Source organism: Bos taurus, chromosome 8 (genome assembly GCF_002263795.3).
Source record: "Bos taurus isolate L1 Dominette 01449 registration number 42190680 breed Hereford chromosome 8, ARS-UCD2.0, whole genome shotgun sequence".
Taxonomy (NCBI): domain Eukaryota; kingdom Metazoa; phylum Chordata; class Mammalia; order Artiodactyla; family Bovidae; genus Bos; species Bos taurus.
In genome coordinates this window covers 83,202,018-83,225,344 of record NC_037335.1, presented here as the reverse complement: position 1 = coordinate 83,225,344, position 23,327 = coordinate 83,202,018, and the positions used below count along the sequence as shown (strand labels likewise).

General features: G+C 39.9%; 1 protein-coding gene across 21 annotated transcripts in view; it reads left to right on the top strand.

Annotated features, from left to right (window-relative positions):
• CDC14B (cell division cycle 14B) overlaps positions 1-23,327 on the top strand; it is a 128,301-nt gene that overhangs the window by 101,674 nt on the left and 3,300 nt on the right. For 3 of the 21 annotated variants that reach the window (XM_059889098.1, XM_059889097.1, XM_059889100.1), the window contains 5 exons: positions 2,805-2,943; positions 3,404-3,563; positions 4,270-4,367; positions 13,668-13,784; positions 18,180-22,194. In XM_059889098.1, coding sequence (XP_059745081.1) covers positions 2,805-2,943; positions 3,404-3,563; positions 4,270-4,367; positions 13,668-13,784; positions 18,180-18,378 — 713 coding nt within the window. In that variant the 3' untranslated portion in view covers positions 18,379-22,194. Of the gene's footprint in view, positions 1-2,804; positions 2,944-3,403; positions 3,564-4,269; positions 4,368-8,917; positions 9,063-13,667; positions 13,785-18,179; positions 22,195-23,327 lie in introns of those variants that run through there. The other 18 variants (XM_024995731.2, XM_024995734.2, XM_024995739.2 and 15 more) reach the window with 11 other exon arrangements.

The following is a 23,327-nucleotide window of genomic DNA, read 5'->3' as shown; positions in this document are numbered from 1 at the left end:
TTAGAGGCCAGAAGTTGAAGGTGAAGGTGCTGATTTCTGGTGAGGCCTTTTTTCCTGGCTTATAGCCAGCTGCCTTTTCTTTGTCCTCTTTATATAGTCAGTCCTGCTATCTCTTCCTCTCTTATAAGAAAGGACACAAGTCTTATTGTATTAGGTGCCCCCCTCACTCCATAACCTAATTTAACTTTAATTTCCTCTGCAAAGGCCCTTTTTCCAGAAACAGTCTTATGGGGAGGTAAGGACTTCAACATCTGGATTTGGGGAGGCACAGTTCAGTCCATAACATTCTGTTCTCTGGGCACCTAGTATCTATTTGAGGTAAAATGCATTCACTCTTTCCCGACAGTCCCCAAAGTCTTAACCCATTACAGTATCAATTCCATGTGTAAAGTCTCATCTAAATATCTCCTGAATCATGGTTGACACTTCAGGTATGATTTATCCTGAGGCAAATTTCTCTCTGTCTGTGAACTTCTGAAACCAGACAAGTTATGTACTTATAAAGTAAAATAATGTAACGGGCATAGGATAGATATTCCTGTTCCAAATGAGAGAAATCAGAAAGTAGTGACAGGTCCCAGGCAAGTTCAGATCCTAGCAAAGCAAATGCCATTGGATCTTGAGGCTCTTTAGCTCCTTTCTCTGTTCAACAGGTCCACTGGGATGGCAGTACCATCCCCTTGGGCCCAAGGTGGCAGCCCTGCCCCTGTGGCTATGGGCAGGGGCAGCCTGGCCTGCTGAAACTATGCAGGAGGCCCTGCCCTATGAAACCTAGGAGCAGACAGCCTCGACCTCTGGGCCTGTGGTTGTATTGGCAGCCAGGCTGACCTCTGCATCACCCTTAGAGTAATACTAACCTTCTCTTGAAGGATGGGCCTTATTTGCAACCAGTTCCGTTGTCCAGTCCTATGGAATCCCTGAAACCTAAAAAAAAAAAAGCCTTCCTTTATTTCATCCTATTTAGCCCTGTTTCATCCTCCCCTTTAGTCCAAACTGTCAGTGTGTCTTCTACTGTAGTCCTATCAATGTTTTTGGTTTTTGCTGAGATGGCTTTTAATTACCCATGATTAAATCCATGGGTAATATCATTATGGAATTTATTTTTTAATCTTACGCTTGGTATCCAGAATACACTTTCTCTCTTTTTTCAGATTGACTAGGCCTAGAGTTTTCTAAATGTTTAGTTTGTCATTCCTTTTTGCTTAACTATTACTTCTTCGATTCATCTCTCTCTCTCTCTCATGTCAGTCAGGAGAAACCAGGCTGGACCTTCAGCACTTTGCTTATGAATTTAAATCTACTGTGTTAAATGTCCAAGGCTGTCACTCAGAAGTTCTCTCTGCCACAAAGCGCTAGAGCACAATTCAGCTAGGTGGTTTCTGGGTGTTTTTTGCCACTTTCTAATAAGAATTGCTTTCCTTTCAGTTTCCACGTGAGTCTGCACCGAAATCTCCATTAATGTCCATGTTCCTCCTACCAATAGTCTCTTCAAGGCAGTCTAGGTTTTTTCTATTATGTGCCTTAAAACTCTCCTGGTCTTTACAGTCCCAATGCCAAAGTCACTTCCACATTTTTATATAGTGTTTGAGTAGTATGTCACTTCACAGTACCAAAATCTGTGTTAGTTTGAGCTTCTCAGAGAAATAAAAGCTGCAGTGTGGACTGGCAGACTGGAGACCCAAAGAGAGCCAGTGGTGCAGTTGAAGTCCAAAGCCTGTCTGGTAGAAAATTCCCTCTAACTTTGTTGTTCAGTTGCTCAGTCATGTTTGACTCTTTGCAACCCCATGGACTGCAGCAGGCCAGGCCTCCCTGTCCCTCACCATCTCCCAGAGCTTGCTCCAACTCATGTCCTTTGAATCAGATATGCCATTTAACATTAATCTTGTCCTCTGTTGCCCCCTTCTTCTCCTGCCTTCAGTCTTTCCCAGCATCAGGGTCTTACTCTAGTGAGTCGGCTCTTCACATCAAGTGGCTTCAACTTTAGCATCAGTCCTTCCAATGAATATTCAGGGTTGATTTCCTTTAGGATTACTGGTTTGATCTCCTTGCAGTCCAAGGGGACTCTCAGGAGTCTTCTCCAACACTACAGTTCAAAAGCATCAATTCTTGGGCACTCAGCCTTTTTTATAGTCCAGCTCTCACATCCATACATGACTACTGGCAAAACCATAGCTTTGACTAGACAGACCTTTGTTGGCAATGTCTCTGCTTTGGGAGGTGGATATTTTGTTCTTTGCAGACTTTAACTGATTGGATGAGGCCTACCCACAGTATGGAGGGCAGTCAGCTTACTCAGAATCTACCAATCTCATCCAACTACACCTGCCAGATTGACACTTAGAATTAATCATCACAGGAGGCAATGATACTAGTCTAGATGAGAGTAAAGAAGGACAACAGGAATAGAGTGGGGAGAAAAGTCCATGTGCAAATATGTATAAAAGTAGAGTAGAAAAAAATGTTGGGTGAGGGAGAAAGTACAAGATTTTAAGCTTATATTTTTAGAAAGATGGTGGTATTATTAACTGAAAACCCAGAGTATAAAACACTGTTACTGAGAATTATCTCTTAGAAAGCGGATTTGGTTAAACATAGAATCATGTGGGAGATTTTAGGAATCTCTGTTTCTAGGCTGCATCACATACCAATTAATGCTCTCTAGTTGGTTGTACTTTATATCAAAACATGAGAAGCATTGTTGAGGGGAGCAGAATCCTGGGAAGCTTTAAAAAAAAAATTCTACCTGCCCAACAAAATTCTGAAGCAGATGAGACCAGGTCTCATTGGTTTGTTTCTTTCCTAAGCTGGCCTTGGACGAACAGGCACTCTGATAGCCTGCTACATCATGAAGCATTACAGGATGACAGCAACCGAGACCATTGCTTGGGTCAGAATCTGCAGACCTGGCTCGGTGATTGGACCACAGCAGCAATTTTTGATGATGTAAGTGGATGGAAGTGAAAGTGAGTCACTCAGTCGTGTCCGACTCTTTGTGACCATATGGACTGTATAGTCCATGGAATTCTCCAGGCCAGAATACTGGAGTGGGTAGCCTTTCCGTTCTCCAGGGGATCTTCCCAACCCAGGGATCGAATTCAGGTCTTCTGCATTGCAGGCAGATTCTTTACCACCTGAGCCACAAAAGAAGCCCATGAATTCTAGAGTGGGTAGCCTGCCCCATCTCCAGTGGATCTTCCCAACCCAGGAATCGAACTGGGGTCTCCTGCATTGCAGACGAATTCTTTACGAACTGCGCTATCAGTAGTTCCTCAGGAATTCATGGGTCTGGAAGGTGATGGGAATTAGAATTTTTCTTAGTCCCTGGCAACAGCAGTAGGAGAAAGTTGTTGGTATGTTTCTTTCTGGAAGGCTGTATTTTGATATTGTTACTTAAATGCTGTAGGAAACAGGCAAGCCTCTGGATAGAAGGTGACTATTTCCGTCAAAAGTTGAGGGGTCAGGAGAATGGAAAACACAGAGCGGCTGTCTCAAAACTCCTTTTGGCTGTGGATGACATTTCAATCAATGGGGTCGAGAATCAAGACAAGCAAGAACCTGAACTGGTAATCGAACCACCCCCATCACGCTGTTGTCATTGCTTTAAGTGCTGTTGAGAAGGTTTTAGGGCGTGGAGAAAACTGTAGATAAATAAAGCACATTCTGAGGGATTATCGTCACATATTTTTTATACTTATTGCCCTGTCTAGGAACTTTTTAGTCAAAATAGTTCAAAGTTATGTGTCCATAAAACTAAAGTTTATGTTTTGTTTACTCACAAGACACTGGGATAAAAAGAGGTATGTAAAGTAAACCCTTTATATGGACCTAGTGATACCCTCTATCCCCATTTTTTCCCATTTCATGATAGCTGATTTAGGAGACCACTTGGTCACAAATGGGGAACCTTAAAGAACCAAGAGTTTAGGGGGTAGCAATACTAAATATGTTTTGTAGTGGTAAGTAGATTGCAAAATTTAAAGAAAGTGTTTTCAATATTGAAAACCCATTATGCCTCTTCACTGTCAAAATGTTTTATAATAAGAGGGCTATTGGGTTCTTTGTGAAAGTCAGCTTTCAGGTGTCCTGAAATGTGTCCTATAGCTTTATTTTGAAAGCAGCAAGATATTTTAGAGTTCATCAGAAAGTTGAAGTATGAATATATTTGTATGTGTCTGTGTATGATCTGTATGGATAAATATAGCTGCTGTGCTTCACTGCATTAATAAGTACAGCTTAAGTCATTAGCTCAGTGTTTCTCTACTTATACAGTACAGTGATGATGACGAAATCAGTGGAGTGACACAAGGGGATAGACTTCGGGCCCTGAAAAGCAGAAGACAGTCAAAAACAAACGCTCTTCCTCTCACGTGAGTCTGATTTCCTTTGTGTGGTTGTTGTTATTTAATTCGTGTATAAGGTCCTTCCTTCATGAGCATTTTTTTCTATACATTTTCTCCATGGTTGCATGACCATTACGCCACCTTGAAATGAGTATCTACTTTATTTACAATCTAAAGGTGTTGCCTAAGAAACTCTTAGGTATCTTTTATTTATCTCTGTCCTCTGTTGTAACCTCTCTAGCTTGTATAGATAGGAAAGCACTATACAGAAAACTATTTCTCTATGGATAGTAAGTGTCAACTAAAAATTTTTAGGACTTTGAAACCTAGGAGGCAGCATTTCAAGTAACCCTGGGAGAACTGCTCTGAGGAGGTGATGGGGGTGTGCAGGGAGGCACCAGCATATATAGGAGTTTGCAGCAAAAGGCAGGTAGTCTAAGTGTCGAAAGATCACCATTAATAAAAGAAAGCTAGATATCTCAAGTGAAGGAATTTATGGGAAGATGTATGGGAAGATACAGAAGTCTGGGCCCACTGAAATCATTCCTTTGATCAGCACCTCAGCTGTTTGGGTCCAGTATTCTGTGTTTTCATATCCCAGTCTCCTCAAGGTTCACCGTGGGGAGTGGCTGCAGTCTGATGGCTGCTAGATGGCAGGTATTCTTCTCCTTTCTGAGTTCCTTCAGAACATACCAGCTCACCTGTGGCTGGTGGCTGCAATGGCTGATTTCTTGGTTTACTAATATGGTATGCAGTATTCATTTCTCATAACCATTTTACATCCTCAAGAGAGTGACAGCAGATGTAAACTATAGAATGACTGTAGATTTGTCTGTAGTTGTTAAAATTGCAGACTTGTGTAAATTTACTACCATACTGTACATAATTTGTTTTGATATGGTGGAATTTAATTAGTGGTGACATGGTGGCTTAATGTCATGTCATTTTAAGTCAACAATGAATTGATTAAACTATATTTTTATATGAACTTTTTGTTGGAGGAATTCTTTTCAAGTCACAGAAGGAGATTTAAAGTGGAGATAGCAAGTTTTATAGTTATTAGGTTGTCTGTGTGTGTCCTTTTATAGTTCCTCATGTAAGTGTTACTTGAGATTCAATCTCTAGGAATATCCAGGATCGTTAGAAAGATGGTAAAGTAAAAAACTTGGCCATTGTACTTTTTTCCCAAGTTATTCTTTAGGAGATGCTCCCACCTGTGCCATTGGATTCCTTCCTTCTAGTACCTTTCACTGTGGGGTGGGTACCAAATTCTCCAGCACCCCCCCGCCCTGCCTTTCTGGTGATGGAGACAGGTTATCTTATTATTCAGTAAGCATCTTGTAATATGGTAAGAAACTATGACACAGTAGTAGGAGTAGGAGTAGTGTTAGTTGCTCAGTCGTGTCCGACTCTTTGTGACCCCACGGACTGTAGCCCGCCAGGCTCCCCTGTCCATAGGATTCTCCAGACAAGAATTCTGGAGTAGATTGCCATTGCCTTCTCCAGAGGATCTTCCTGACCCAGGGATTGAACCCAGGTCTCCTGCATTGCAGGCAGATTCTTTACTGTCTGAGCCAGAGGAGAAAAAAATTTATTTGGAATTGGAGGATAATTGCTTTACAATGTTGTGTTGGTTTCTGCCATATAACAACATGAATCAGCCATAAGTATACATATATCCCTTCCCTCTTCTCCACCAGCTGCCCCCTCCATCCTTCCCTTCTAGGTCATCACAGAGCACCGGGTTGAGCTCCCTGTGTTACACAGCAAATTTCCATTAGTCATCTATTTTACACAGGGTAATGTATATGTTTCAATGTACTCTTGTCAATTTTTCCCACTGTCTCCTTCCTTCACTGTGTCTCTAAGTCTGAAGAACAGGTCTCTTTAATTAAAAGTGGTCCTTCACTGGTATCTTCTCAGAATCTTAAATTCCAAAGTTCAGTTCCACTTAAAGGATGTATCATCATGGGCCACTGCCTTGGGAGATTCTTAAAAGACCCAAAGGGAAGGAATGAGTTTTCCATAATAAAGTGCCATGTGAATGAAAGGCATCAGTGTTGATTATAGGCATTAATTAAGTATTCTCTTTGCTGTTGTGCATGCACTCAACTAGAATGCTATAAGAATGTGCATTTTTAAATAATTTTTTAAAATTCCAAATGCCATTTTGTTTTTAATTTCAAGTCATCATTTAAGGTCTTAATGGTTCCTTATATTTAAAAATAGTATCGTCCCTCCAAATAATCATTCTGAAGCCAGTTTTCTACAGGAGGAAATAGCTAGTGCCCTAGAGCAGTGCTGTTCAAACCTCAGTGTGCGTTTGAGTCTCCTGGGCAGCTTATTAAAATGCAGATAATGGTCACTGGGTCTGGGATGCCATCTGATTCTGCATTTCTTTCCTGGCAAGCTCCCAGGTGTCAAAGATGCTGCTGGTCCAGGGGCCACACTTGGAATCACAAGCCCTATAAAATGGATGATTTTGTGGGGTTGCTTTTAGTTATGTCCATGTTTTTTGTTCTGTTTTTAAAAATCTGCAGCATCAGTTTATTTCTCAATATCTTGTTGCCTTCTGTTCAGAGGTCAAGTTGCGAGTCAGGGGATGGGAATTCTGCTTAGTCAAGGTTCTTGAGTTTGATGATGCTTAAAGGAAATTTCCTTCAGTAACTCTGTCTGCCACCTTGTGAATATGTTTTATAAGAGTACAAATCATTCGATGCTCCCTTCTAAAAAAATGAAACTATGAAAGTCTCTTCCATAGATCAAAGGTTTGTGGTAACATAAAAGAAAGCAACGAATGTAGACTAAAATTAGAAATATTGTTGGAAACCAGAAGGTGACATGAGATGCTGTGATATTTATCTTGGTATGTGCAGTTCCCTGAGATGGAACTTGATGGATGGCTGAATGATGGTAACTAGCAACAACCCATGGAGAAAATTCCAGCCTCTATGCTATCCATTTGCTTAGTTACACCCCACCTTATCCCAAAAGGTGTAAAAGGCACTGGGCCCTTGTGAAACACTCTTGGCATATGTTAAACAATCTTTTTTTTTGGCCATGCTTCATGGCTTGTGGGATCTTAATTCCCTGACCAGTGATGGAACCCCAGCCCTCAGCTTTCACTGCTGATTCCCTTTAATTGTATTTATAATCCCTTAAACAATAGAAGAATCCCCAAACTGTCTTCTCCCCATGCACACAATTAATAAGCTTTTAAGTCACACTTTTAAAGGAAAAAGCAAAATGCTGAAATTCTAAGCTCTTAATAATGTGTAAAGGCCCTGGAGAATTTAAGATTAGTCACAGTAGATTTTCCATCCTTCTCGTTCCTTATTCTCTCTGCTTTTTCCAACCCTCTTGACTGTTACAATCGTCTCTTCTTTGCTCTTCTTTGTAGTTCCTTTGGCCCCAGAAAAGGTCAACTGGAGATTTCTTTTCCTTCCAAAGTCTTTGTGTTGTTTTAGAAGTTAAAAGTCCCCTTTTAGAAGTAAAAGTCTCCTGAGCAGAAGCTTGGGTTAAAAATCTGAAATGTTTCTCCCATGTGTCAATGTGGACATGTTATTTTGCTTCACTGCTGGTACTTAGCCAAATGAAAATACTTGTAAGAGGGAAAGTGAGTGAAAAAATAGAAAAGTACTGATGATTCTTAGAAGAAAATTGTATAGTACATCCAGTCATTGATTTCTATTTCACAAACAGTCAATATTTGGGGAGAATTAAAGTATTAGAAATTATGAAATTAGTGATTTTGTCAGAGAGCTTCTCTGATCCCGACTACCATGAAGACAGGCAATGAGGTAGCATGATGATCTTCAAGTGATACCCAAAACGTAATGGCAAGTCTTATTGTCTCTGCTAAAATTGATTCGGTAGATTTTATAACTTCATCCATGCTACCTATCTTTCTGCACCATGCTGATGATTTCTGCTAGGTTTGCTAGGGGTAAAGGAAAATGATGTATGAAGAATGGAAGTGCATCCTATGGGAGCAGGTAAAAATACAGATATAGTTATCCTTGAATAATCCCATAGAACCCCCTTAACAGTGTAGGTAGATATGCTTCATCACTGGAAAATAATTATCTTGCCATGAGCTTTACTAGAGGAACAGATGAAAATCTAGAATGCAGACATGTGCTGCGTTGTGTCCACTTATATTTAATTGTGCCTCCTATGAGATTGTTGTTAATTATTAGTTCAGGGGTTTGGGTGTTTTTTTTTTGGTTGGTTGGTTTTGCCTCATTTTTGTCTGTGATTTGGTTTTCTGTGTGGTTATTGTGCTTTTTAAAGAATTTCAATCATATAGCTGTGACTCTAATTTCTGTTATCATACAATTTAAATTAACATGGGGTAGTTATCCAACTAGAGATTGGGTTTAATCTTTTGTTACCAAATGTCAAATTTGTTTAAAACTGAAGACAGCTTTTTCCCCCCAGCATAAAACAGCAAAGTTTGACCCCTGTTTCCTGCCCCTTTGCGTTGCAGGGTATCTGAAATTCACACGTGGCTTTATTTATTTATTTATTGGCTTCTCAGTTTGAACATCTGTTCTTTCCCCTTTGCCCCTTTCCAGATGTTCCCTAGCTGTGCTGACCTCTGCACTGTGTAGTATTGTCATCTGGTGGATTGTTTGTGACTACATTCTCCCCATCCTGCTATTCTGTCTCGATGGTCTAAGAACACAGTAGCCATCAGGACCTTTGACAGATAGCTGCTGTGTAAGTGTCCCATTCCATTTCTCTACTAGTGCTCACCTCTGGTGTCCAGTGTTTTTCTCATGATGCATGTTTTTCTCACTATCAGCTCTTCTAGCTTTGTTTGATTTGCCTTTTTTTCCAAGGTTCTTATTCTGAATCTTTGCTCTTCCTGGGTTGGTGGTAGGGAAGGAAGTCTTCACTGTTAGTTTCGTACAAGGGACGTTAAAAATAACACACTTTGTTTTTAAAATGCACTTACTCTTAACAGATTTTTTTGAAACAGCAATTTATGATGACAGTGAAGTAGTTTCTTTTTCCTGTCAAAAATATATAGTTAGTTTGGGATCCTTGGGATGGCTTTTCTTTCAATCAGTTGTCTGTACAACTTTGCTCTGGTTTTCTTAAGTAGATATCTTTAATATAGTCTTTCTAATCTAGCAAAAAGAATTTTCCCACTGGTTTTCTGCTGTTAGCAAAGGTGATTTTGTAGCCATGAGGTCTCATGAGCATTGCATCCTTTTTCACCTCTGATTCTGCCATTGTACACAGTGCTCTCTCAGCAGGCCCAGTCTTCTATCTTAAGGAAGCAAAATTTTCTCCTCTGCCTTGTTTCACTTCCTCCTCTTTAGGGAATACAGTTAAGTATGGTTTTCAGCACTTGGTGCGGAAGGAAAGTAGGGAAGCAGAGAAGACTGGAGTCTCTTGTCTGTGTGTTTCCATATGACAATTACTGTGCTCCTTGCGCTCCCACTGTCCTCCGTTCCCACAAGTAATCAGAATGTTCTTATTAGACTAGTGGAGGCACAGTCTGTCTTCTCCTAATACTCTTTGTCATTAAATGAATACCTTCACAGTGGAGAGACTCCTTTTCTGCAGAAGAATGTGGCAAGAAGCTTACTGGAGAACATCATGTAGTTAAGAGCAAGAGCACAGAGAAGGAGGATGTGTCTTGTGAAACTGTGGTTCCCTGCTACCCTCTTACATCCAGGCTGCATTCTTTTTTCTCTGAATTTTTTCATTAGCTCAAATTTTAAGAATTTCTTGTCCTGTTCTGACTTGGACTTGGGAGTTATAAAGGAATACAAAAGTGCCTTCTAGGATCTCCTCCAAAGTATAATTCCATTGCAGCCAACTCCAGTTCTTTGTGCTTTCACTGAATGTCTTCAAATGGCTCGAAAAGATTTAAAAATCTAGCAGATGCTTTTCTTTTCAAATTTAAGGAAAATCTGCTTAACATGTTCCTATTTATGCTATTTTTAAAATATCTTATTGGTATAGACTTACTATTTGCTTGCTTGCTATGTCTTTTCAGTTGTGTCTGACTCTTTGCAACCCTGTGGACTATAGCCTGCCAGGCTCCTCTGTCCATGGGACTTGGGGTTGCAATTTCCTCCTCCAGGGGATCTTCCCAACCCAGGGATTGAACCCACTTCTCTTACATCTCCTGCATTGGCAGGCGGGTTCTTTACCACTAGCACCACCTGGGAAGCCCAAGCTTATTATTACATATGCAGTATTTCTGATAAAAATTATCCCTTTACAATGTTTTGTTTTGTTCCTTTACTTCTCTTACTGATCTTAGATTTCACACATTCTGACTCAGGAACATCATGCACTGCGTAGATTTATTCTTCTCAAACTATTCTGAGTGGCCATTAGAACAGGTGGGGTCATTGCTAATAGTATTTAGGCATTTCATGCTTATATTATTTTTCACAAAGTATGTTTAAAAATGGTCTCTATCGGGCTCTTTTTGGTGTTCTGTGCCAGGACATAACGTTTTTTGTCATTACTGACATTTGCCACTGTGTTTCTAGACCCAAATCAGAGTATTTACTTTAGCCTGCTCTGATTAATTTTCAATTTATGGAAACCAAAAGGTTTCAACAGTAACAGTGATGTAAACAGGTATAATCTGTGTAATTATCTTTAGAGGTAACTACTCCAGGGCACTGCTGTCGACATTCGCCTCTATTGGCTGATGATGGAGCATTCATTGCCTGATAGGTTGTTGCCTGGCATGCCTAGAGAGCTCGCCTATAATGGCGCTTCACATGCTGCAAAGGATCTCGTAGACAGTAGGAAGGGGACCTCTGCATGTTTCAGGGCCTCAGGCCCATCATTTTGAAGGCTCTTTTTGTATCGCTGGCGGACAGCCAGTGTAAATAGTGCATGGTTGCATGATGGAGCCTCTTTTTGGAATGAACATTTACTTCAGAGCACTGTATGACTTGATTGATTAGAGCTTTTCAAATTTTTTTGCTTTGCCTCAAGTTGCAGATATTTTTGTATCCAAAATCTGAAAATACTGGCCCTCAAAAGATATTGCAGAGAAGAAAAGGAATTCTAGTATGGGCAGGAGATAGAAAGTAGGACTGAGGGTTCTGTCAGGAAAAGATGGAAAGGAGAAATGACATGTGCTGAATGTTGTCCTGCAAAGCTGTGCGGTTGGCTCGGTGTGCAGGGTGGGAGGTACTGAGTTCTCGCATCCCCATGGCAGAGTAAACACTTCACCCTTGTTGGCTAGCTTAACCCACCGTAGGGTGTTATTTGTAAGATAAGTACTATCTAAGTTGAGTTGCTGTGTTTTCTTCCCACTTTATTGATATATAACCTATAGATGAAATAACTAGTCTGTTTTTAATGCAAATAACTGGTGACCTGAATCTTATTGATGAGATTACCGCATTCCAAATTTCTGTCATGCTCTTATTTTCAAAATTGCACATAAATTATCAGCTACTAATATTACTTCACATGAATTGTTCTCACTAAGTGAGAAGTAAATAATTTTTAAAAGATGTTTCCTATCAGCTTAAAATATGAGTTAGCAGTAATTTCTCACATTATTTGAAAAGTAGAGGTAGTATTTCAGAAAAGCCAACAGGAGTCTCATTTTCTCCATTTATAAAAAATGGAGATAAAAACCATGAGCCCTGTTAAGTGGGCGAGAGGCTTCAGGACAGCAGTGGTAGCGTGAAGCACTGGGCCTGGGCTTCAGTAATAGCGATGGAATTGCTGTTTTGTTTTTCTCTGTGAAAAATTCTAGATTCACAGCCTTAGCAGAGACCACTAAATATCTTCTCCTCACTTTATAAAATGAAAAAGAATTTAAAAATAACTCCTTGTTTTCAATGATAGAATTTATATGCCAGAGCGGTTGGTGCCCTTTTTGATCATGTAACTATGTCAGCATATACATTTTCTGTTTTGTTAAAACAGTCAACATATAGGATGATAAAACTCTATTAGAAACCCTGAATCAAGCATTGACTCGATTACCCAGGATCAGTTTCCTTCAGTGATATTGAAGGCCTCATTCATAAGGCTTTCAGAAATGCTTCTCATTTAAAGAGAAACAGCTTGGCTAGTGCCCCACGCTCAGCTCTCCCTTCCTCTCCCCCAAATGGCTTGAAAACTACTGACCTCCAGACTTCTGCTCTAGTGCAATACAACCCCATTGTTTTTTCAATGATGAAAAGTTAGCATTTTACTAAATGCTAATTATTCTATGGTTTGAGTAATACTAAAATTATAAGAATTTACTACATTTTAAGGACCTGGCTTTGGTTATTAACTATTGTGGTGTTAACACAGCATAGGAGGTAGGACCGACTGCTAGTTAGTTGTGAAGGTTTCTTGTTACACAGGAGCTGGGTTCTCAGAAGTTGTTTGCTATCTCACCTGTATGTTTGGATATGTGAGGATAAAACTTTGTAGTGTTTTCTCTAACAGATAAATAGGAGTTGACTGTGTATAAATGTGTACGTATGAAGTTCAGTGTTTTAGTCATTATCTCTTGAAGAAAACAATTGCTTATAAAATTTTTTGGTGTTTTCTGCTGTTGTCCCTATGACAGTTCCATGGGGAAATTTAAAACACCCTGTATTTTTGAGCAGGTATTCTATGTGGGCTTTATCTGAGGGGTTCTTGCTGATTTGTTCATTTGCCTCCTGGGCAGTCTACTCCCATAGGTATCAGTTCCTTGAGATGTCTAGAGTCTAATTAAATAAAGTTTCACAAAATTAAAACAATTTCATTTTAATGGTAGTTGATGACTTAGTAGGTAATTGTAATCCAGATTTTTAAAAATTGCTTTGAACATCTTTTTAAAATTTGAAATGTTATAAAAAACATGAGTTTGACTTGAGTTTGATTCAAGTTGACTTGAGTTCTGTTACTTGTTCTTCCATCTTTGAAGAGTGAATACTGTGTATATATTTATGTTCATAGTCTTTAGAATTAGGGTTTTAAAATGATTTCTTGTTTCATGACTAGAATTCTAAGAATCTGATTTTACTTTGGGGCACAGAAATTTGTCTTTCTGATTGATTTCTTTGGTGTGGGAATTGCTTGACATGCTGGGTGATTAATTTTCCAAAAGCAAAGTTTTCTGGTTATCTTCGTGTAAACCTTCATAGGGAAATGAGATGCTTTATTTCAAAAGACCTTGATGTAAGAGTGTGTTTCAGATTTTTTTTTTTTTTTTTGATAAATGTGTTTATGGAAAATTCTATCAGTTCTCAAGAAAGTAATTTGCACTAAAGTGCAAAAATGCCCTCCTCTGTCAAGTATTTGCAAATTGTTTCAGTGAATATAATGTTATTTTTTTCCAACTATTTTCAGAGTAATTCTTCAGTCCAGTGTTCAGAGCTGTAAAACATCTGAACCTAACATTTCTGGCAGTGCAGGCATTACTAAAAGAACCACCAGATCTGCTTCAAGAAAAAGCAGTTTTAAAAGGTGAGAAAAGAACCCTACTCTTCTGAAGTGTTTCAAATATTGGCTTTCCAGTTTAATCTTCTGGAAATAGAAATGAAGACAGGAGAAAGCAAAGTCCCAGTGATGGGAAATTAATCAAAATGTTTGACTTGTTCATCATCTGAGAAAATCTGGACCATTTTAATTTAGGGTTATGTTTTGTTTTTCAGAGGTCATTCTTAACATTGGAAATGTGGTCTCTGGGTCATAATACGGGAAAGTTGAGAATGTTGTGTGTACTTCTGAGTTCTTAAATTGAGAACTTCCAAAGCTCTCTCTGTCAGGACTTGGAGGAAATCTTTCTGTCAATATATCAGATGCATCATAATTGTTGGAGAATTAGTTGCACATAAGTGGTGGGAAAATGAGAACTCTTGAGAGTTTGGGAACCTTCTTTACCCAGTAACTGTCCTCTTGGTCACAGTCTATCCCGAGGGGCAGCTCTTTCCCTTTCTGGTCTAGCATCTTGCACTTCCTTCATTAGTATACACTCTGACAAGAAAATGGACATGTTCTGTGACCAAATCCATCACTCACCATTGTCTTTGGATGTTTATCATGATCCGAGACATTTCATTTTTAACATATTCCAAAATCAGATCCCCTTTAGAAGAGAGCAGATTGCCCATTTCCCATCATCTCAGGATGGATAGGCAGGCACCTTTTTTGTGTTTATGTATCTTTGCCTAGAGCTGGCGACCCATGAGGCACGACAGTGTTGTCTTACAGAGATCCCAAGCGACCTAAGATAATCTGCACCAGACTAGAATGTTCTTCACAGTTTTCCTTGCTATTTTTTAACTTCTCTGCTCTCAGACCTTTGAGGCTTTGGGCCTGCCACGACCTTCAGCGCTGAGGTGGTTTCTGGTGCGGCCCCGTGGCAGCCTGTGTCCTAAGGGACTTGCTAACAATCGAAGAGCTCGGTGTGTTTTGCTGTTTTAAGGAATTGTTCAGTTCTGCCGCTGTTTCTCTTTGCAGATTCTTTTGTACAGTTTTTACTACAAACTTTTTATTTAGCTAAGAATGTGATAGTACCTCCAAACAAGTATTAATTGGGCACTGATTCATGATCGTAGGGTTTAAAACTTTTCATTAGGGAGGGTATCAAATACTCTTTAATTCCACTGAGAAGAATATTAGAGAAATGCTGACAAAAAAGTCAAGAGTTTAGGTACATTATAACATAATACTAGAATTTTTTTATAACAGTAAGAAATAGGAAATGATTGATGAATTCTGCCAAATGAATTGAGAGTCATGTTTTCAAAGAAAAGTTAATGACCTGGGTTAACTGCTTATGGAGCAGTTAAGTGAAAAGGGCTACACATAAAACTTATGAAATACTGCTTTAATTTTACAAATGTAAAATGTGTTTTATATATGTGTAAAAGCGTATAGGTATATAAATATTTATCAGCATAAATATTTGTGTGTGTGTGTGTGTGTGTGTGTGTGTGTGTTAGTCATTCACTTGTGTCCGACTCTTTGGGACCCCGTAGACTGTAGCCCACCAGGTTCCTTTGTCCATGGAATTCTCCAGACAAGAATACTGGAGTGGGTAGCTATTTTCTTCTCCAAGATAAAAGGAAAATGTGCTTATAATACCAGTTCTTCTGGTTGGTAGAACAGTTGGGGAGTCTTTTTTTCTTATCATTTTCTTTTTTTCTAACTTTTCTACAATAAATGAGGGGAAATGGGAGTTTTTTAACTTTGACACTTTTATGTAAATTATTAAAAATTTAAGTAAAAGGCCTGCTGCTGTTGATTGTTAGACATATTTTGAACGGACATATTCTTTTCAGACTTCCATCACAGCCAGGTGTGTTTTGCCCATTTAATTCTGCTTTCTGCTTTCCCGGATGGTGCTCTCCAGGTTTCGGATGAGATGACTAGAGTCCCGAAGCCGGGCTGCACATGCCGGACCACACCGCACTCCTCTTAGGGTGTGGCCGGATGGCAGTTTTTCCATCTAGGTCTTGTCTAGTGATCTAAACTTGTGCTTTTCAGCAGAGGTGGTTCCTGATTGCGGGGAGCATCTGCCTGAGGTCCCTGGACTTGTTGCATTGAGGACTTTAAAGTAGAGCTCAGACTGAATAGTTTGCGTATTAAAACGGCCCAAGCAGTTTTCAGGCAATTGGGATAGTGCTGAAAACCAAAGACTTCTTTTAAATTCTGAAATGGACTTTCAGGGATTTGGAGGGGCATAGAAGTAAAACAGCAGGAGTCAGCTGGGTTTCATGGTGCTTTTAACCACGCCCTCCCTCCATGCCAGATCTCCTTTGCCTCTTTTCCTGGCTTTGGCCTGTTTTGACATCACCTTAACTGCGACCACTTGCAGCTCACAAGAGAAAGGCAAATGCACTATGTACAGTCCCACTCCTGCTTCTAGGAAATAATGGGTGTCAGGCACCCAAGCTGTAGCCTGTCTTTTTATCCTATAGGATAGTACTCATTTTTGGTTGGAGGATATGAGCTATTAATTAACTAATTTTAAAGTATTGAATAGAAATCTTTTCTTGGAACAGCAGTACACACATATATACACATATAAAATAGTACCACATTTCCGTGTACATTAAACACTTCGGAGGCACCAGGGCTGACAGCCTGCTGTTACCCCATCTGCGAGGTCCTCTCTCTTGCAGGTTGATGATGTGTCTGTGTGTCGTCATCTCTATTGTGCCACAGAACTTGACCTTTCATTTCTGTGTTCTGTTCTACTCTTAGAGGCTTCCAGGATGAATACCTCACCCAAAGTCACTTTCTATTGATTTGGCTCTTTTGATTTTTGGCAGTGTATTGAGAGGCTGTACCTCTTTGAAGAACTTTTGCACAAACACACTAAAAAAGTATTCATTTGGAGACTGAAAAAATCATTATGAATGTTGTCATTTGTTATTGGGAAGAATTGCCACCATGTGTCTGTCATGGCAGGTGATTATTCTCCCATGTATCCATTGAACACTAGCCACATCTAACCTTAAATCATGAGTGTTAAGCTCTGCTCTGGCACAACCATGACAGTTCAGGCATGGAAACACTGGAGTGTCTGGCGGCAGATGGAGTGCTGAGGGGAGTCTGTGTGGCACCTTCCTCATCCCCTTTCTTAAGTCCAGAGAAGTAATTAATGGACTTCTATACCCCCCACTTGCTGTTAGAGCTAGAAACCAATTTTAATGTCTCTCTTTTAATAATTGCTAAATGCACTGAAGAACCAGCTAAATAGAATTGGCCTGTTTTTCAGTGTTCTCGTATGGACTGTCTGAAAAGCTCTTTTAGAATGAGTCTCAAACATTTCATCATCAAGCCTCTGATTGAGAACCTTTAACCAGCTCATTTGATGTCATTCAATTTGGTTCATGTCTTTACACAGCTCACCCGTTGACTGCATGTTTCTGTAAGCTTATGTTGTTTCTTTGGTCTGTCTTTTGTTCATTTCCTTTTTAAAAGAAATCATAGCTTCATTTGTTTTCTAAGAAAATTGTCATGTACAAGTGTCTTTTTTATTCTAAGTTGCATCATTGGGAACCATCACTTTCTGCTTATTTTTTGTGCCTAATTATATTTTGGAGGAAGATAAATACTCAGACTCTTTCCTCAGCCCCTGAAGCCATGAGTCTCTTCACAGGCCTTTCAGTTGGGAGTAGCTGCATTTCAGACTTTGGCTTTTTAAGTCTTCTCGTTTGTGAAGTTTGCCATCATCATACCTTTCAATGCTTCTTGTCCTTAGAGTCTCAGATCTCGGTGTCTATTCCATCACCTCTGGGCTTTAATTTTTTGTTACTGCCATTATCTTTAAAAACTGTATCACTGTAGGAGCCCCAGAATGTTGTATCTAAATATTCTTTCCTGCTGGTTACATCTGTTCTTTTAAATTATTAATCTTGCTTTGAAATTTCAGATGTCTTCCCACTTGGCTTCCCAAACTGACCTGGACCTTGATACTCAGTACTCTCTTGGGGTCTCGGAAAACTAAGTGATTGATTCAGATGAGCTGCTCTGATAGAACCTCATCATCTAAGTGAGGGTCACCTCCAGACGGGAATTGGTTTCTCTCTCTTCTTTTGCGTCAGTTGTCCTCTGAAAGTCGCTGTTTAGTTGAAAGTTACAGTGATTTCTTGGGGAAGGAAAGAAGGGAGGTAGGATGAAGATCAACATAGATCAGTTGACCCACATACAGAAAAGGGTCAGCGGCTGTCCCCTTGCAGCTGTGCGGCGGTGTGGAGCAAGGCGGGAGCAGGTGCGGGGTGCCGGCTGCACTCTGCTAAACTGGAAACGGCTTGCAGTGCCCCGGCTTTTTCTGTAACCACATTCTGCCTTTGGAAATAATCAAGTAACGCTTCTTTATCTTTTCGTTCTTTCCCACTTTTCCCACAGCCTGATTCCTCAGAGAGAAAGAAGGAAAAGGAATGCTTTGCAACAAATGCCCTTAATGGCATTATGGTACTCTCATTGCTCGGCTGCTTTTGCCCTCCCTTCTTTTTTTATTGTTGTTTATTGTTTTTTAATTTTTTGCAGAACTGAAACTTTTTCTGCTCTGCCTTTTCTCTCCTGTTTGTCTTTACTTTATGGTTGATATTGTACTGTCTTTTCCAAAGTATCTGTCATTAAAGAATTATACAAGTGTATACTTTTTAGCATGTCAATATTTTTATTATGTTGCCTTCCTTGTCTTTGATAACTACTTATGGGACACTTAAAAGCCTTCATGGTAAAATCCTTTTTTTTTTCCCCTGTAGTCCCTCCATTTCAAGGACTAAAACAGTCTTGCGTTAAGTAAAAACCTGTGACCAGAACTGAAGGAAGACTCTAGGAACAGAAAACTACAACAGGACTTTAGCACAATTTATTTGGGAAAAAAAAAAATTGCAAAAGCCTTAGCTGCTTTCCACCTAACAAGTTTATTCAATGAAGAAAATGTCCACTGGAATTTAAATAACTACATGAGCTTGGGTGCAAGTGAATGACTTGAAGAGGGCCCAACTCTCCTATAAAAATGTCTTGAACACAAAAAGCTGTTGTAAATTAGTCTCAGGTGTAAATATCAAAGCCCTCTGTTATCAGGAGAGCTGACTAGTCTGTGTGGTGCACGTATGTCCCTGTGATGGCAATCATTTTAGCTGCTGGCCTTCAGAAGAATTGAAGATCTGATGGAGGTTTTTTACTTATTTATTTGCTGTTCACCCTGTGTCAAAATTTATAAAGCTAAAACAAGCATTACTGAAATGGTACTTTCTGTGATTTGATACTATTTGGTTTAATCATCTTCACTTTAATATTTGTAATACTGTTGTAATGTTAACTCTGTTAAGTACCCAAGCTGCTTGTCTCCCACCAAAGAGTGCTTTATTAACCAGAACCTGTGAAAACCACATTTAAAGACTGTTGCGTGCTGTAATACAAAGTGGTACTTTGGTACCCTAACCCTATCGAGAGAGTGTTAGTAGCAGCTTTAGAAGACTCAGGAAGAGAGGCTAGCTTCAGAGTTGGAAAATTGTTGTAAGTCGTTCTTTTCTGTGTCACTTTGAGTCTGAAGAATGTCAAGGCTGCCCACTATTTGGTTACCCAGTCATGCAAATTAAAATCACACTTCCACGCAGGAAAAACCCCCGCACTGTTGGTGTTTCCCCTGGAAACAGTGATCCCAAATAATGACGACTTTTTTAAAAAGTTATTTTGTCAGGGTCTTTCTCTGTAGCATTGTGAATTTTTGTTGTTGTGTTAATGGCCTCAGGCCTTTTGGTTTCCACTCATGGTTATTTGCATCTAGATTTCCTTATTTGTAAATAAGAAACTCACTGTTGCCTTCGGTTAGGGAATACAACTAATAACTCTTTGCAGAGTGCCTTCTCCCCTCAATCCCACAGAAACACAACAGTCTGTAATGTAAAGCAATCACAAAACAATTTATTTGCTGCTAAAAAGAAATAGGGCCCCAAATAAAAGAATATTTATAATCACCTTGGTTACTTCCATAAGTGAATGATTTAGTTATTGTTAACCAGTGTTTGGCTATCCTAGTTTCGAGAATGAGGAGATATATTGAAAGGCAAAATGCCTTCACATTCTTTACCAGATGAATGCATCAGGTCAGTAGGCAATTCCATTTTTAAAAAGCTGCCTTCTTAATATAGTTACAAAGAATAATGAGTGGTTGGAATAAGCAGATTAAAGTCTGTTAATGTAAAAAGTAATTAGAAGACTGTGGATCTCTTATGGTATCTACTGTCTTGGAGTAAGTTTGCCTAGTTTTGAGGGGAGATGGAAGATGCCGTTGTTTTGATCAAACAAGCAGCTCCTCCTCATTGGGCACCATGTGGTAGGCTGTGCCAGGTTCTAAACATCAGGACCAGACCTCAGAAAAATGGTGGTGTTCTATCCCTGAAAGTTCATAAATACAAAGACCCACTTAGCTGAGGGAAGACAGCTCTTGATGAAGCTTTGAGTGGGAAAAGAAACCTGTTGGCTGTGTTGTTCTGGGAGATACTAAATAGTCAAGCTGTGCCCAGGTATAAAACACTGAATTCTCAGGGCAGCCCTTCTTCCCTTTATACCCTTAAAGGCCATTTCCTACATAACTGATCCCAGCAGTTATGAAAAGCAAACTTCCATCTGAACTGTTCTTGCTCATCGGAACAAGTAAATGCTGTCTCCCTCACAGTGGATAAGCCATCTTATGTTTTGGCCAAGAGTGAAAAATTTGGGCTTCAATGTACTTTTTGTTTTACGAATTGCCTTTTTGTGTGGCTGCTCAAGTTTTCCAGCTATAGTTGCTATCACTGTGGTTCTTTCTAAAAATCCTTGTTTTTGACAGGCTCACTGAAAGTAGTCGTAGCAAACTAGTGATTTGTTAAGAAACATTCCTTGGAACACACAACTTGGGATAGTGCTTCAGATGGATGGTATAGCACGTTGTTAAGGGGGATATTGAGAATCTAGGAAGTCTCTGGGTCTGACTGATGGAAAGTTCTTCCTGCTGTGAATAAAAGACTCTTCCTCCTGTCCCCAGCTGAAACTTCAGCACACCCAAGAATCTTCTCAGAATCTCATTTTTAATTTGTTGTATAAGATCTTGGTATGGAATATGAAATAGGGCATGTCAGATATGGAGAGATTTCTTGAACTTGAGAGCCTTAAACAGCTTTGAAAATACACCAAGAGAGCTCCCATTGGGATAAAAATTAGAAGTGAGTATTTTTAGGTGCTCTTGAAGCTTTCTGGGGACTCAGATCATCAACAGTCAGGGACAGCCCAAAAGATCAGTGTCTGCCAAACTGGGCACCTAGGTGTGTGAACAGACTTGCATTTTGTAATCCTAAAGAAAAACTAGAAATCCCTCTAACCTGTGAATGAAGAGGGGTGGACCCTGAGCAGTGCCTCAATAAAACAAGTAGCCTTACTTGTCAAAATGTAGCTGCATCGAAGTGGCACACTGCTCTTCTGGTCTCCAGAATTTTTCTGTTCTAAACTTGATTCTCTTAGCCTGTCCCCCACCCGCTTGCTTCCCTACCCTCTTCCGCCTCTCACAGGGGTGATTTCTACCTCTTGGGCCCAGACAAGATCTAAAAGAGTTCCCAAGTGTTCTCATGAGGCGATGTGTCTGCCCTTGGAGTGTGAGATGCTTCGGTGAGCTGTTCGGACCATCAGGCGTTCTGGGCCGCGTTATGCAAAGAGCTCCGGGAGTCTTTCCTTTGCTTGACAAATGAGTGTTGCGCTCCTTGGATGTCTGTCAGAAAGTAGCATAGCTGCTTCTCTTCATACATTTTTTAAACTAGTAATTGCATTTTGGAAAGCAAAAGCAACTTTAAAATAGTCTGTTTTAATTCTGCAATAGTTTTCTCCCCTCGAAACTGTTCTGTGAGTCTAGCTGCTGCTCTTTCTTTTCTCCTAAATCTGAGTATTCTCCATGTCCCTACGCGGAAATACTACAGATGTGTTTAATCGACTGGACAGTTCACCTATACTGTGTAGGAAATTACCTCCTTAATTGCCCAGTAGAATTAACTGTCAGCAAATATGTTCATCTGATTATATTACTGCAGTTTTATATCAATGATTTGCAGACTTTTATCTAACCTGCACTCATGTATAGATTATTAAAAGTTTTAAAATGTAACTGATTAATCAATATTTGATCAATCATTGTCTTGATTTTTTTAAGTAAAATGTATATTTCTAATCATATTTTATAAAGCTGAGAGAACTGGTTGAATGAATGTTTATTTTCCTGAAGGTATTTTTAAGATAAAGCTTCATAATGGCCTGTAAACTTTGCATATCTATGTAGTTTGATACATATTGTCACATTTGTGTATTGTAACTGTTTTTATATAAAATGTTGAATAATGGAAGTTGTATAATTATAATCGTATCATTAAAAGTATTAACCAAAGAGCCTTTTGAATTTTTTACTCACTTATTCTGAATCATGGTAAGCTGTGGTTAAAGTGTAAAGTGGATATAACCCTCTGCAGTATTAGTTTGCTAGGATGTGGTCTGGGCGGCTTAACAGAAATTTACTTTGTTACAGTTCTAGAGGTTAGAAATCCCAGGGTCAGGGTGTTGTTAGCTGGGTGGTTTCTCTTCCTCTCTTCTGATGCCTCTCTCTGTGTCCTCTAATCCCTGGTGCCCCTCTATCTGTCCTCCATTTCTTATCATATGAATCAGGTTGGATTAAGGTCTATCTTAATGACCTCATTTTAACTTCATTACCTCTTTAAAGGCACTGTCCCCAGATACAGTTCCATTCTGAGGTATTGGTGGAAGGACTTCAACTTAAGAATTTGGGGGGTATACTGTTTAGTCTGTAATGTCTTCCTCAGGATAAGACAGTAAGTAAGTGAGGGGGCTCCTGATATGGACTCACTCTACAGATACCCACTAACCAGCTCAGGCATGTAAAGGTTTGACCCTTCTAAAAACTGCTAAGGAAAAGACACTTGTAAGTCAGACCCTTGGAGCCTCATGGGTCACACACTGTAGCCCCTTCATTTTACCTGCCAAGGTCCGGCTTAAAGTGCTGAGTAAAGGCAGGACCAGTGCTGGAGCACTTCGTATCCCAGTGTATACCCAACAACACCATCCCCAGCTAATTACCTGCCTTCCCTCTTGGTCTCTTGCAGGGCAGAATCCTAAAAAACCTAATTGCCCGCATCATCATGCAGAGGTTATGTCTAGGATGTAGGAACCTGTCCTGTTAAGGGGTGCTGTCCAGTTCCCCAAGAACTTAGCTTTGATTTGTTCTAGGATATGAGTTTTCAAAGTACAAAGTCAAGGGACTGGTCTTCTCATCCAAACTCCTGCACACCACTGCCCTCAAAGAGCAGTTTGTAGGCTTTGCCGTGTCTGCCTGCTCCTCCATGGTTTACCCTGAGTTGTGTGCCCTCCTACTGACCCACTGGAGCTCAGGTGGCATTGGCCAAGCAGCTCAAGATAATGTGAGCGTGAAGGGGGCAGGCTTGGCAGTCGGGCTCTGAGGCTTGGCCCTGGATGAAACTAGAGGACGTGCCTGCTTCTCTTGGGAGC